Here is a 13,144-nt window from a genome sequence, read left to right on the forward strand (position 1 = left end):
ATGTGATAAAATCTAAAACTGCGATATTTTGTGTATGCACAGGCCCTCATGTGCAGATAGGCAGGGACTTAACAGATGCCTTAACAAATGCCTACACGGCCACACAGCTAAGTCCTGTAATAATTGCCTTTCTCATGCTCAACTCTGTGTGCCTCCCTTGTCTCAACATGTGGCCACACTGCTTTGATACCAATTAAACTATGCAACCAGGCATAGAGGCCCAAAGAGGACCAGTGTGAGCCGGGCTCAAGTTTGTCCCTCCCACAGCACCTCAGCCATCCACCCGAACAGCGACAACTTCAAAACAGGAATTTGAGGTACTGGCAACAGGAGCCTGTCAGTGTACACAACTTATTTCTCCACTGAGACTGAGGACAGGGAATAAGTGGTTGCTGAAGTTAAGGAAGCTGAACCATGAAACTGACTCACACTCTCTACTCGCTGGAATGGGAAAACCGCATTACTAGAAGGTGTGCCTGTAAACAAGATCCTTGTTTAGTTAGTGTTTGGTCACAAGATTTAAAAGAGACTCGCTACATCGTCATGCTGTTTGCTATTACAGATGCTAACAGACTTTTTAAATGCTGATGGAAAATAACATCATTTTGATTCCGGCACAATAGCTTGGCAGCATGTTATGTTTTGAGGGACTATTTCCTGCTGAACACTTCCATTCTCACTCTTCTGGTGTCAAGTGATTTACAATATATCGCCCCGCACTGATCTGAAAACACTTAAAACTAAGAAATGCATTGCTAGTTTCTGTTACTCAAGACATCATTGGCCTTTTCTTTGACCAGGAACAACTCGCTGGTTGGAATAGCCGTGTGGCTTTCCATACAGCTTTTGAAATCTTTTCAGCAAATGAGTGAGTGGTGATTCTGCATGAGACTGTATGTTGTGCATAGCCAAGTGGGAAAGCACAAGTGCAAAGAGGAAGAGGAGCCCTTAGAGACTTTTTCATGGTTTAACAGCTTCTATTATTAGGGTTAAAAATGTTAAGGAAAAACACACTCCTAAAAATGTGTGAATTCCACTGTAACCAGTCATTAAAAAGATTAAACTCTCAAAGGGTGGCATATGCTCTACTTTCAGTGAGACTCAGCTATGTAGTAGCAAACCTACATCCGAGATAGCAATAAAGGACAACATTAAAGCTAGTAGGCAGTACTGTAAAATGGCCATGAAAGGAGTCTGCAAGAAAACCAGCCTCTAAGGAAAAGAGGTAGGAAGGAACAGTATAAAAAGGATTTTACAGGATAGGTTTTATATTTTTCAAGCTTATCTTAATAAAAAAAGTCACATGGATTTTGTGCTTTAAGGGTGTTATTGGTCGGTGTAATCATTCCTCCTCTACACACTGGTTGTGAAGCCCAGACTCCACTGTGAAAAGTGGGGAACAAAATCCACCGTCTTTGTTTCGTTAAGTACGAAATTCTGTCTTTGTGTTTCCTTTGTGAGCTGTAGTGGAGGGATCCTTCCTTATAGTGGAATGTAGGTTTGCTGCCTGGACACAACACTACCAATAAACCTACATGCCAAGATGAAGATATATATTCAGCTAAACTTCAGAATGCATTTCCGTGGGGGGAAAAAAAGAGTGGATTTTATCCTCCATCTCTTGCAGTAGAGTCAGGTTAGGGGGGGATTGATTCACAGACACCATGAACAGGAGGAATGATAACAGTGCCCAATAACTCTCAACATACGTACCTAACAAAAACCTATCCAAAGCTATCCTTTAACATCACATTAAGTGCATCATGAGCATCAGCACAACTCACTGCTTGTTAACCAGTGCAGCTACTACTGTAACGTCACTAAGAAACCATTGAAAACATGCTGCATGCTAGAAAAAGGGTAGATGAAGAAACGAATAAAGTGGGGATGCACAATAATATCGGCACGTCATCGATAATGGACGATAAAGGCTTTACAAGGAAATATCGGCATCAGCCTAAAATGAACATTTCTGTTGATATGACAGGCCGATTCGTTGCCTTCTCCTACGCCGCCTGGCTGTGCTTCCCTTTGGCTGTGCTGCAGCTAATGCTCTGCTAGCCCTGGCTCTCCGTGTGGATCCAACCGGCGCACCGAGCCCCAGTTTGTTATTCCCGTTAAAGTGGGAAGAAGCAGCGGGTCTACTGGGCAGCTGTGTGAAGTGGAGCCTGTGGAGGAAACGCCGGGAGAAGCTGCTGTGCTCGGCTACACAGATAGGAAACACCTCGGCTGACAGGATGTACCACTCTGTTTGGAAAAAACTTCTTTGGTTTGTTTTAATTGCCAATGATGGTCGGCAACCAACGTATTAGGTGCGTTATCGCCACCTTCTTCTTCAGTGTGTGGACCAGAGATTAAATCATAATCCTGTCTTTCAAATAAACTCAAAGAAAACTCTAATAAACCTGCCAAGTGGGTCGAGCAGTCAAGTTTTAATGCTGAGCTCCTGAACTCCAGACTTCCAAAGTTCCTCCTTCATATATTGTCTTAGTACGATCTATGATTGTATGCGAAATAATCTCCTCAGCCAGGTGGAAAAAAATGTGTGCATATATCAGTATTGGCAAAAATGAGGTGGAAAATATCGGCATATCAGATATTGGAAAAAAAATCCAATTACATGCATCCCTAGAATAAAGTGCTACCAGTGAGACCAAGACCATGATAAGAAAAACATGCACCATATCTGTACATCTATGTAAAGATAAGGTGCCTAAAATTGTAACTGTTAAATGAACTGTGATACATGTGGACTTTTTGAAATACAGTTTGAGATGCCAATGCTTAGTTTACTTACTGACATTCATAAACATAACATACCACAGAGCTGCCCAGTACAATCAGCCCTCTGCTGTTGGCCACTCAGAGGCTCCACTGGACTAAAATTTACATACCTTGCTCAAGGGCACAGCAAAACTTCTTTCAACTATGGGAGGGGAGAGAGCATTAATCACTCACTTCCCCTACACAGATTTTCTTTGCTGGTTCAGAGATTCAAACTGGCATGGATACCTTGTTATCATAAACCTTTTACATAACGTCACATATGGAATCAGCCCTAAAAATATACTGGAAATGGCCGTTCCTTTCATCTATAGATGTCAACACAAAACTATAGATTACAGCGACAAATCAGGCATAATAAATCTTACTTTGTCTCAACATTTTGGGCTCTACAAAGCTTTAAGATGACATGCAGTGTTCTCTGGCAAGCCGTGGATCACGTTGCAGACTTTGAAAGAGGAGAACAAAGGTGGCAGTGGCCAGGTGGTAAGGTCCAGGACAGATATAACAAAGACCCTCTTGTGCGCACAGTCGACACTATACCTCCCAAAGCCTCCATCCCTGAGCGCTCAGGAGATAAACACTCCCTCCAGGCTCTCACTGGGAAGACACTGGCCACATTAACCAAGGAAGGAGAAAATGAGGGCCTGCGTGAAACTCTATCAACTGGAAACTCCAAACAAATCCACAGGCATGAATGAGGCAGGAGAGCAGGGGTAATGTACGAAGGATCTCAAGCTCTTAGGTATCAGAGACACTGGAAAAGCTCAAAACTAAAGAGACCTTTTTTTTTGGTCTGTGCTTGAAAAAGACATTACGTAAAGTGTCAGCTGACAAGTAAAAACAAGACATGGTGGAGAGGGAACAATGTCATTATTACTTCACCAAGTAAAGGTAATCAAGACGTCCCTGGTTGAACCAACAGAGAGCAACCAACGTGCTCGGGGAAAACACCCAGAACGTGTCCAGAAATGATAGGAGGACTGAGTCAGTTGCTTCATGAAATCAAAGTCCATCTCCAATAGCAGTAAGGCTGTCTCTAATGAAGGACGTGCTTTCACTTCTTATCTAAGCAAACAGTGACCAAACCTATTAATAAGAGTTTTACAGTACTTCATAAAAACCCGGATGACAATTCACTTTGATAGTGACAATAGCTTTTGTTTAAAATGCACAAAACTCCCAAAACAGTCTGTATTTTTCTTTTTATCTGAAAATGAAAACATGTCTCATTAACTCATTAACATAAGAACAATATATGATGGTTATGTTCAAGAAAATTTGATTTGGGCTTTGGATCCCTAAATAGCCACGCCGAACTTTAATAACATCCTCTCTAACACGAGGCATTGGGTCAACAATTTCAGCAGGAAATCACCTGACATCCCACCGCAGCTCAAAGTTACTTCCCAGAAAAGAGAGGATATGTGTTTTGCTTTAACCACAGCTGCAAACTCAAGTGAGTACAAGAAGGTGACAGCACCCCCCCCAGAACCCCAGAGATAATTAATATGATTATAAACTAGGCTTCACCATGCACCGCTTTAATTGTTTGCTGCTTTTGCTGGAGCAAACAAAGCTAAAGTTGGTTCTGTTTGAAGAAACTAATGTTCTGTAGCTCAGCTAAGTAGCAACATTTCAAGTAACAGCAACCAAAAACAGTTTACATCACAGATATGTGGTAAAGCACAGTCCTGCATCAAACGCAGGTGTATCTGTGATTTGCCCATATTTTTCATTCAAAATGGCAAATTTTGCTAAAAGGTGCTAAGTTTGCAGCTGTGATGAGATGCTGCTCGATGGCCCAGGCTACTAAAGTGTTCCCTTAGGCCAGTATTTGCTGGAAATGGAGTAACAGACCACCTTGTGTAAGCTGGTAGAGTCTAAGTTTGACACACATTGTTGATGGTACATTCAAAGCATAAACCTACCATTCTCAGTGCATGCACCTTTCCTGCCAAAGGAAAAAGTTAGGCATGCCCAAGCGTTAGTGCCTTGTCTCAAGAGAAAACTCCTTTCTATTACCAAAGGATGGACATCAAAAAGGAAGAGGAAGGCACAGTAATGACCTAGAATAAGGATATAGGATAGTATGTTCTCTGAAATGCATTACCAAATATCCTAACCAAAGACACCAGCTTGGCTGTTGTAAAAGTACTGGTGGCAAAATAGTGACATTTCAAAGTATCTTGCAGCTAGGAGAAAAACACACATTAAGTCACAATCTCTGTGGTTTTCTTTGATTTACTTCAAAGAGACCATACATCAGTTTGCCTCTTTTATTCCATGAAGTGCCCCAAGGGCAGACGAGGATGAAGGCAGGGAAAGGAATCTGAGCAAGACTGTCTGCCGCTATCCCATTATAGGCACCTCATTGATGCTTATTTGTTGCTCAAAGGGGCACCTTCGTTTACTCAACAAATAAACAAATATCAAATGGTTTACTGAAAAAATGATTAGCTGTATGTGGCAGAATGATTTCATCTTGAGATGACTAAAGAGTCGTTTAAGAGGTCTCACACACCACTTACTCAACTATTTTTAGATGCTGTTTTACATGGGCGGCTTTGTGAGTACGCCATCACTTTGAAAGCAAGGCCTGTGTGTGCACGGTCAAATACATATATATATATAATCTTTTTTTTTCAGGCTAGCAAGTGTTTTTCCTGACAAAATGTATCTTCTATTTTACAAATTCTACAGATACTAGTAGGCTTGAAAATATCTGATTTCAACATGTACAGCTCCTAAATTATTCTTCATCTCCACAGTCAAAAAAACTCGAGTATGACAGTGGCCTGAATAGAATTAGAATAAAGTTCAAAGTCTTATGACATTTATTGTCAAACGGACATACAAGAAGAAAAAAATATTGGGATTTTAGCAGAAGGGCAACAACTTATAGAACGGGTCGTAGCTTTACAGAATGTCCTGTGAGCGCAGCGGCTCTCAGACAAAAGATGTGAAAGCAGGGGCTCCCCTATTCAACCACAGGCTCCTTGGAGAGTGGCATGAAGGAAATGAATACTGCTGCCAATCACTCCTCACAGTTCACAGGCTCTTTTTCAAAGCCCCTGCTTGCCTTTCAGCTCTTTGGAGGAGGGGAGGAAGGCTGGTTCGCCGCCATGCTCTTCAGAATCCGACGAAGATTTTACACACTTGCTCGCTTTTTTTTTTTTATGAGATCTGTTTTTTTTTTTTCATTTTTACATGCTACATGAGAGGGATTACACCAACCGCTGGCCTACTCACCTGACTGGGTTAACGGAAAAAATGACCACATTGCTTCTCTGTTGGAAAGATTATAATATTCAAGGTAGTTGTAGTACACGGCGGTGTTACTGAACAACTGAGAGATGTCAGATTAGAGTCTGTCAACAATTGTAGCTGCCCTTACCACAAGCAAAGTATTGGAAAAACTGATTTTAATGGAAGTGCTTATTTAGTCTACAGAATACTAATTTTGGTTGGGGAGCTATGGTTTTGCGTTTACTGAAAAAGCCCAATACAACTACAGTAAGCAGCAAGATCCAGTGACACAGGAAGCATGCCATGCAGGGACTAGAAAACAGACTCTCTTAGTGCTTACTTTCCACCAAGACAAATTCCTCAGAGTAATGTGTTAGGGATCAAGTCGACTGGTGATTCTACCACGGAAAACTGGGCTCAAAAAGGTCATTATTATAGAAGACAGGGAGCGCACGCTGGATGGTACAGAAAAAGCTTATTTTCACTCCATCCTTCATCTTCTGAATGATCACATGGATGGTCAAAATGCCAGGAAAACAGAGAAAGACAGAAAGCTATTGAAGCCTGTAAAACCGGTGTCATAGCCCGGGTCATGAGCCTTATGAAAGTAGTTCTCTGGTTACAGCTTCTCCACGACGTGAGGACTTGCTGCTTTTCTATCTTTGTAAACTGAATATCTTTGGATTTGAGATGGTTAGTCAGACAAAACATAACATTTAAAAGACCTCACCCTGTGGTCTAAAAAACTGTGGTAGACATTTTTCAGTTTTTGTCACTTTAAAAAAAAAAATCGACTAATTGAGTCTCCCTTCTCTCCTGGGATTGAATTATACCTGTGGTTTCCTTTCAAGACTATACAATTAAATGTAATTTCTTAAAGATCTGATTCAAGAAGTATCTATATTACCAAGCCTTTACAGACTTTCAAATACATTCCAGAAAGCTTTTGTTCTAAAAAGCAAATGTTTTCTGACGCACAAGTAGCTGTTTTACTCCTGTGAGTCATCGTGCAACAACAACTTCCCATGTTTTGTAAAAAAAGAATAGATTGCAAAGATTTTTAGCATTTTTCAACTGCCGTCCAGCCAAAACTGATCCTTCAGTAATTGAATTCGAGCTGGCAGCTGCAACACAATTCAAACCCGGGCTGCAGGTCTTGAGACACAGCTGATATGGGAGCTGAGTTTAGGGATACATGCGTAGAGTGAGCTGAGAGTTTTTGAGACGGACAGTTGACTCCCCATTAGTCATATGCAGAAACCATCAAGGACTCCACTTCATCCATAGACAAACATTCTGTGTACGCAAAACTCTGTTTCAGTTCAGCCGTGACGTTTTCCTGTGCATTTTCCTTGCTGGCCCCTTGAGAATCAGGTTGTTTGGCAAAGTTATAAACTGACAGTCTGCTTAAAATGCGACCAGAGACCATAGCAAGACTACATTACTTGATGTTACTTTTTCCTATCATAATAATGTCTCAATGCTTTATTGACAAATATAATTTTATTAGCGTATTGTAAAAATTGCAGTGAATATAAATCCTGTACAGGACAGGAGCTATGGGAACGCTGCATTTCAATGCAAACAGTCACCAACAAGGAACGTGCTCAAAATGGTCAGAGCAGAGTTGCTGACTGTGATTTCAACTGCTCTTATTATCTACAAATGAATCTCCAGGCCTGTGTTTGTGGTCTGCGTAACATTAAACAATGAATGATACGTCAGTAGTACACCAGAGAATACTCATTTTAACTTTCATTCAGGGTTCAATCATGACATTTAAATGTGGTGTTTTATTCATTGTTAACAACTACGTTGTTGTCTGTTTGTGGAAATAATGACAAACTGCTGACAACATAACTACAAGTTTTGATATGAACTAACATTCCCTTCACAGACTCTCTGGACAAGTTGCTTCATAATACCAAATCCCACAAGTCACATTTCAGAGCTTTTCAGGTGATAAGCTTGAAACAATGATTTTAGGGCTGCAACAAATTATTTTCTGAGTTACTCATTTCATCTATAAAATGGCAGAAAATAGAGAAAATGCTATTTTAACTGCCATTATGACTTCTTACAGTCAATCGTGACAACCTCAAATGTCCTGTTTTGTCATATAAACAGTCCAAAATCCAAAGATATTCAGTTTATAATCATGTATGACACAGAAAAGCTCACATTTCAGAAGCTGCGCACAGCAAATGTTTGACATTTTTGCGAAAAAATTACTAAAACCACTTCTGGATGATCAATAGTGCAGACAACAGCATGCTGAGAACATATTAACCAGACGAGACAACCACCAACAGTTTTGTTTAGTAGTTTGGTTACCTGCAGAATATAAAATTCACTGGCTACACCGGACTAACCTGCCTGTGACAGCAGCTCTTCCAGCTTATTAAAACATTGCTAATAACTTGCGTTATAGCTGAATTATAACGCGACTCTTACAATTTGAAAATTGCACTTGTTCAAGTCAAAATTTTTATTGTGACTGAATCATTCAGCCCTACCTTTGTGTTGGCAAAAGGCAGACATGTCATAGCAGAAAACACACAGGCGTAACTAATAAAATGAATAACTGCTCCACTCCACATTGTTGTGGCAGTTCCAGGACCTGCTATCAACCTTCTTCACAGCAAACATTTTGACTTGTTGTAGAAGGAAAAGCACAGGTGTTACTAATAACATAAACCATGGCTCCCTTCTATTCAGGTGTCCCAGTAAGCCATGACAGTGTGACAGTGAGCCAGCATCCCACCGTCATTAATTTCAAATATTTACACCTGTGCTTTTCTTACTGTGAAAGAAAAAGCCTATTGTGCGAGCTAACTCAAGCCCTTTGTGGTTTGGAAAACAGTTTTAGAAGATTGCATTTATTTTTTATCAACAGGAAGTTGCAGGTATGTCCTTTATATTAAAGCATGTGTGCGTACAGGGCTGCTAGCTGCTCGGCAATGAGATAAATCTTAATACACACTTTTTAATGCATCCTAATTGGGGACCAACTTTCGACAGCTTTCGACAGGTCGACAGAAAAGTTGTGATGTAGCTTTCGTGTGTGAGAGCTGTCCAGCAGTCGGTGGTCAGAGCTAACGTTAGCTTGACTTTTAAGCTCATCCTTCTCCTCAAGTTGTTTTTCAATGTGTTTAGTCACAGTAGCTCTCAATGGCACAATGTACTTGGGCTCGGGTTACAAATATAAATAATACGAATATAAGGCAACCCTGATTATAAGACGACCCCCACTTTTCCAACAGCTGTTTTTGGAAAAATAACATTACTTTTTGAGTATAACTTACACCATAGTATAGTTAAATACTCACACACTCTCCTACCAGGCTCTTGGAGGCAGTCAGAAATTATTTTCTCCGGCAGTTAGCATTTATAAGACTGCCTGTTGTGTTGAGCTCCTCATCATCTGTCACAGTGGTATTTGGCAGCTTGACAAATTACACTTCTGCAGGAGAGACGTCGGAAGACGCTTTGGACTCGTTTGCACTCATCATGAATTTATTTCCTCCTTGGCAGAAGAACACATTACACGAGCCTTCAGAGACTCCTGCAGGTTAAACTGAACTAACCAAACACTTTTAGTGCTGACTGACTATGACAAACTCACTATAAACAGACTCATTACAAACAACCCATAATGCAACACTCCGTGTAGAGGTCAGTTTTACATATCTGATGTTGTGAACAACTGACTAGCCATTAGCGGAGTGTGTATGCAATTTAACCTTTGGACCGACCTGCGTAACCAGTCAAAAATATTCTCAGCGGTTAACCAATTAACTGTTAACCGCTGACATCCCTCGTAGCAACAATAAATCTTTTAAAGGCTTTGCCAAGTGGTGTTGTAACACATGTCAAATAGATTTTCACAAAATCTGTCAATTGGTTTTCATCCAGGAAAAATAGGAACGCACAATATATATGATGTATTTTCATTCATTATGTTCATTCAGTCAACCGAAGAGTCTGAGGTTTAATTACAGAATATCTTACTGTTACAGCAACACCCATCCTGTACCAGCTGGTTTAAAAAACACAAAAAGTAATCTTTGGGTCTTCTACATGAATCTGCAATGAGACTCCCCAGCAGCCTATTGCCAATGTGGGGATGATGCCAGTTTCACCTCCCTCCAACATTTTTCCTACATTTGCCTCTGCATCATGGAAGTTTCTGTCCACACATACTTTTTCGCTCCGCACACATAGTTGTCAAACATTAAGAAATTTCTCCATACGACCAGACGAGGGTTTCAGGCAAACCACAAGAGAGGCCCTCATCTGGCAACAGAGGATTAACTATAGAGTGATGGAGAACAAGAAGAACCGAAAGGGACAGAATCAGCCTACGGTCTAACACCAGTCAGATTACAGAGAGGAGAAAAGGAGCTGAAATGTTTGTTTTTTTTAAACAGCAGGATGGGTGATACTTTGATGCTGGTGTCAGAAAGACGGAGACCAAAATCATTATACCACATGTAGCACTCCACAACAAATTCTGGGAAATATCCCACAAAATCTGCATAAATATAATGCTCATGTACAAACATCAAAGGGCCTAAACATAGTCACAAGCAAACCAGCGTTTCGGTATGCTGGCTGGCAGCTCTGAACATCTCTGCATACAGTAAACAGCATGAAGAGGTTAGCCAACGTGACTTCTTGTTCAAAGCTTGGACACACCTGAGACGTTCTCCTCAGTGAATGAATAGAAACACGGTCGTTCAGCTGATTCCTACTAACTCAAATCTGGTGCAAAATCTCTGATGCCATTACAAGATGATGATGCACTTATCTACAGCTGCACATTAGTCAGTGTGAGAAGCTGCAACATTAGCTTCCTCCCCTCCACAAAAACATTGCGCTCTTAGCACTTCTACCCCTTCATTAGACTGTTCAGCGGCACTCACATGGTAAATGACTGGTTTCAAACTGCACCCTCAACACATCTTTAGTAAACCCTGAATTAACAACTTAGTATTAATCCGTAGACTGACTCGACCTTGGCGACAGGATAACGGTTATTAGCCCATTCCTGAACAAACACTATGACAGCCAACCTAAAAAAAAAAAATCAATCATGAAGTAAAAACAGCACAAATCTGTCCATTTTGCGGTCTAGGAAGGCCATGGAGATGTGGTTTAAATTCTCTGACCTCTTACAACAAGATCACTACATTTTTGGCAAGTGGTAACCTATATTTTTAGAATTTTGTGTACAGTAGGGATTAAGTCCTGCTGACCTAAAGTGGTCAGGACAGTTACATAGACCACAATGTCCTTGGACCATATCATATATAAGATACAGAACTGTGTGCATCTTCTACAAAGAGTTCCCACCAAACTTACCTCCACCACAAATATCCAACTCTGGTTCTTAAATGTATGACTAGGTCACTTCCTCCTTTCCACTATTTCTGGTGACGCATCTGCATACCTTTCTTAATACAGCTTGAGCAGGAGCTGATTAATGATGGAACTTGTGACTTTCTTGTTTTGAAGGAATATTCAGTAATATCTTTAGCTGGGCCGACGCAACACTGAACATAACAGTGGCAGTGCGTGAAGTTAAAGATCCTATTGTTAAGTTATATCAAGTATTCCACTTTTATCAATATAGTTATAATAGCTACATAACAGCTAAAAAAAGTTAACTACTGCCCAACTGTCTGCTATTATTGTGATGGCATAGGGTGCAATTTACAGCCAACATTAGTTTCTATTCACATGAGCACTTTAATCATCTGATTTATACCCAGAGAATAAGAATTTAAGAATAAGAGGAAAAGATCTTCATAATTATTTATTTATTATAAAAATATCTAACTCTCATGGTCTTTGGCTCCAACTTAAAGTCTCTACTGTGGATCAGGGAGCATTTAGATGGCTCCGAATTACAAAAATGACTCACACTATGTGTAATACAAGAGCTGTTTACAAAAAAACAATTAAAGTAGGGGTTAATGATTTACTACTTCAGTTTTAGAAGGAAAAGTGTAGATGTGGGGGGGCACAACTGCATCACAACACACACAGATAACACTGAGCACAAAGTTTGAAGACAGCTGGATCTCAATGTAGGCCGTACTCAAATCCTTCTTACCCAAAAGCTTCTTCACTTCCTCCACACTCATGTAGATGTTGACACTATGGTTGTTGTTGACGCCTGAAACGCTGCTTGGGTTGGCGAGGCAGCCGGTCCCTTCCAGCAGCAGGAGGAAGAAGAAGCCCCCAACCCTCCACAGCACCGAGTGCGGCCAACCCCGGGACTCAGACGGACTGCCGGAGCCGTGAATCAACCCCGACATAGCAGTGGTCGTCTGGCTCGCAGTTGTTCTCGGTGTTCCCCAGCCTCCAATTTCTTTCTCATCCGTATCTGAAGTTAATCCCGGGAGGCAACATTACGAGTTACTTTACGCCGCAGCGCCACTTGTAGCTTTAACTTCTTTTCCACTAGCCTGTTTTTTGTCCTTTCTTGCTAGCTGAGAGAGGCTAATTTCAGTCGGGCTGTGCTAACCGTCCGCGGTCAGTTGAATGTTTGAATGTTCGGGAGATTTACGACGTTTTCCCAGCACATAAAATACACACCGGATCTCACCGCATTGAGTTACTTTAATTCGTTTACGCAAAAACGCAAGAAAGAGGGAGGAAAACCTGCCCTAAAGTTACAAACTCGCTAATACATCCAGCTTTCTCCCTCCATGGTGCTTCCTCCCGTTGCTTTTTCCTCACTATCTCACTTTTCACTCGGAACAAGGAGGGGGGGCGGCGGGGGCGCGGCGGGGCGGCGGGGGCGCGCACTGCCCTGACTGCTGCCTTTACGTGCTATCGGAAATATCTCTACAAACTAAAGGCAAATAGGATAGGGTGTGTCACTCTGAAGCCAAACAAATAAACACTGAAAATGTGTACTATACTTCGTGAATTAAAAAAAATGTTCAAAGATAACATAGTAAACAAAAATCTGAGGTATGAACATAATGGTGAATGAAATGTTTGATTTTCTATTTTGGGACTATTGTTTTGTATTGTTTGTTTGTTTTTTGTATGAAGCAAAAAGAGTAAGCATAATGAGCTTAAGCTTCAGCCTGCACTT

At 40.9% G+C, this 13,144-nt stretch overlaps 1 protein-coding gene across 2 annotated transcripts in view; it reads right to left on the reverse strand.

Annotated features, from left to right (window-relative positions):
- ryk (receptor like tyrosine kinase) overlaps nt 1-12,797 on the reverse strand; it is a 38,838-nt gene extending 26,041 nt beyond the window's left edge. For both annotated transcript variants that reach the window (XM_067597808.1, XM_067597807.1), the window contains exon 1: nt 12,152-12,797. In XM_067597808.1, the coding sequence (XP_067453909.1) occupies nt 12,152-12,356 (205 nt within the window). In that variant the 5' untranslated portion in view covers nt 12,357-12,797. The remainder of the gene's footprint in view (nt 1-12,151) is intronic.
- Between the last annotated feature and the right edge of the window lie 347 nt (nt 12,798-13,144).

This window comes from Thunnus thynnus, chromosome 8, assembly GCF_963924715.1.
Source record: "Thunnus thynnus chromosome 8, fThuThy2.1, whole genome shotgun sequence".
Lineage (NCBI taxonomy): Eukaryota > Metazoa > Chordata > Actinopteri > Scombriformes > Scombridae > Thunnus > Thunnus thynnus.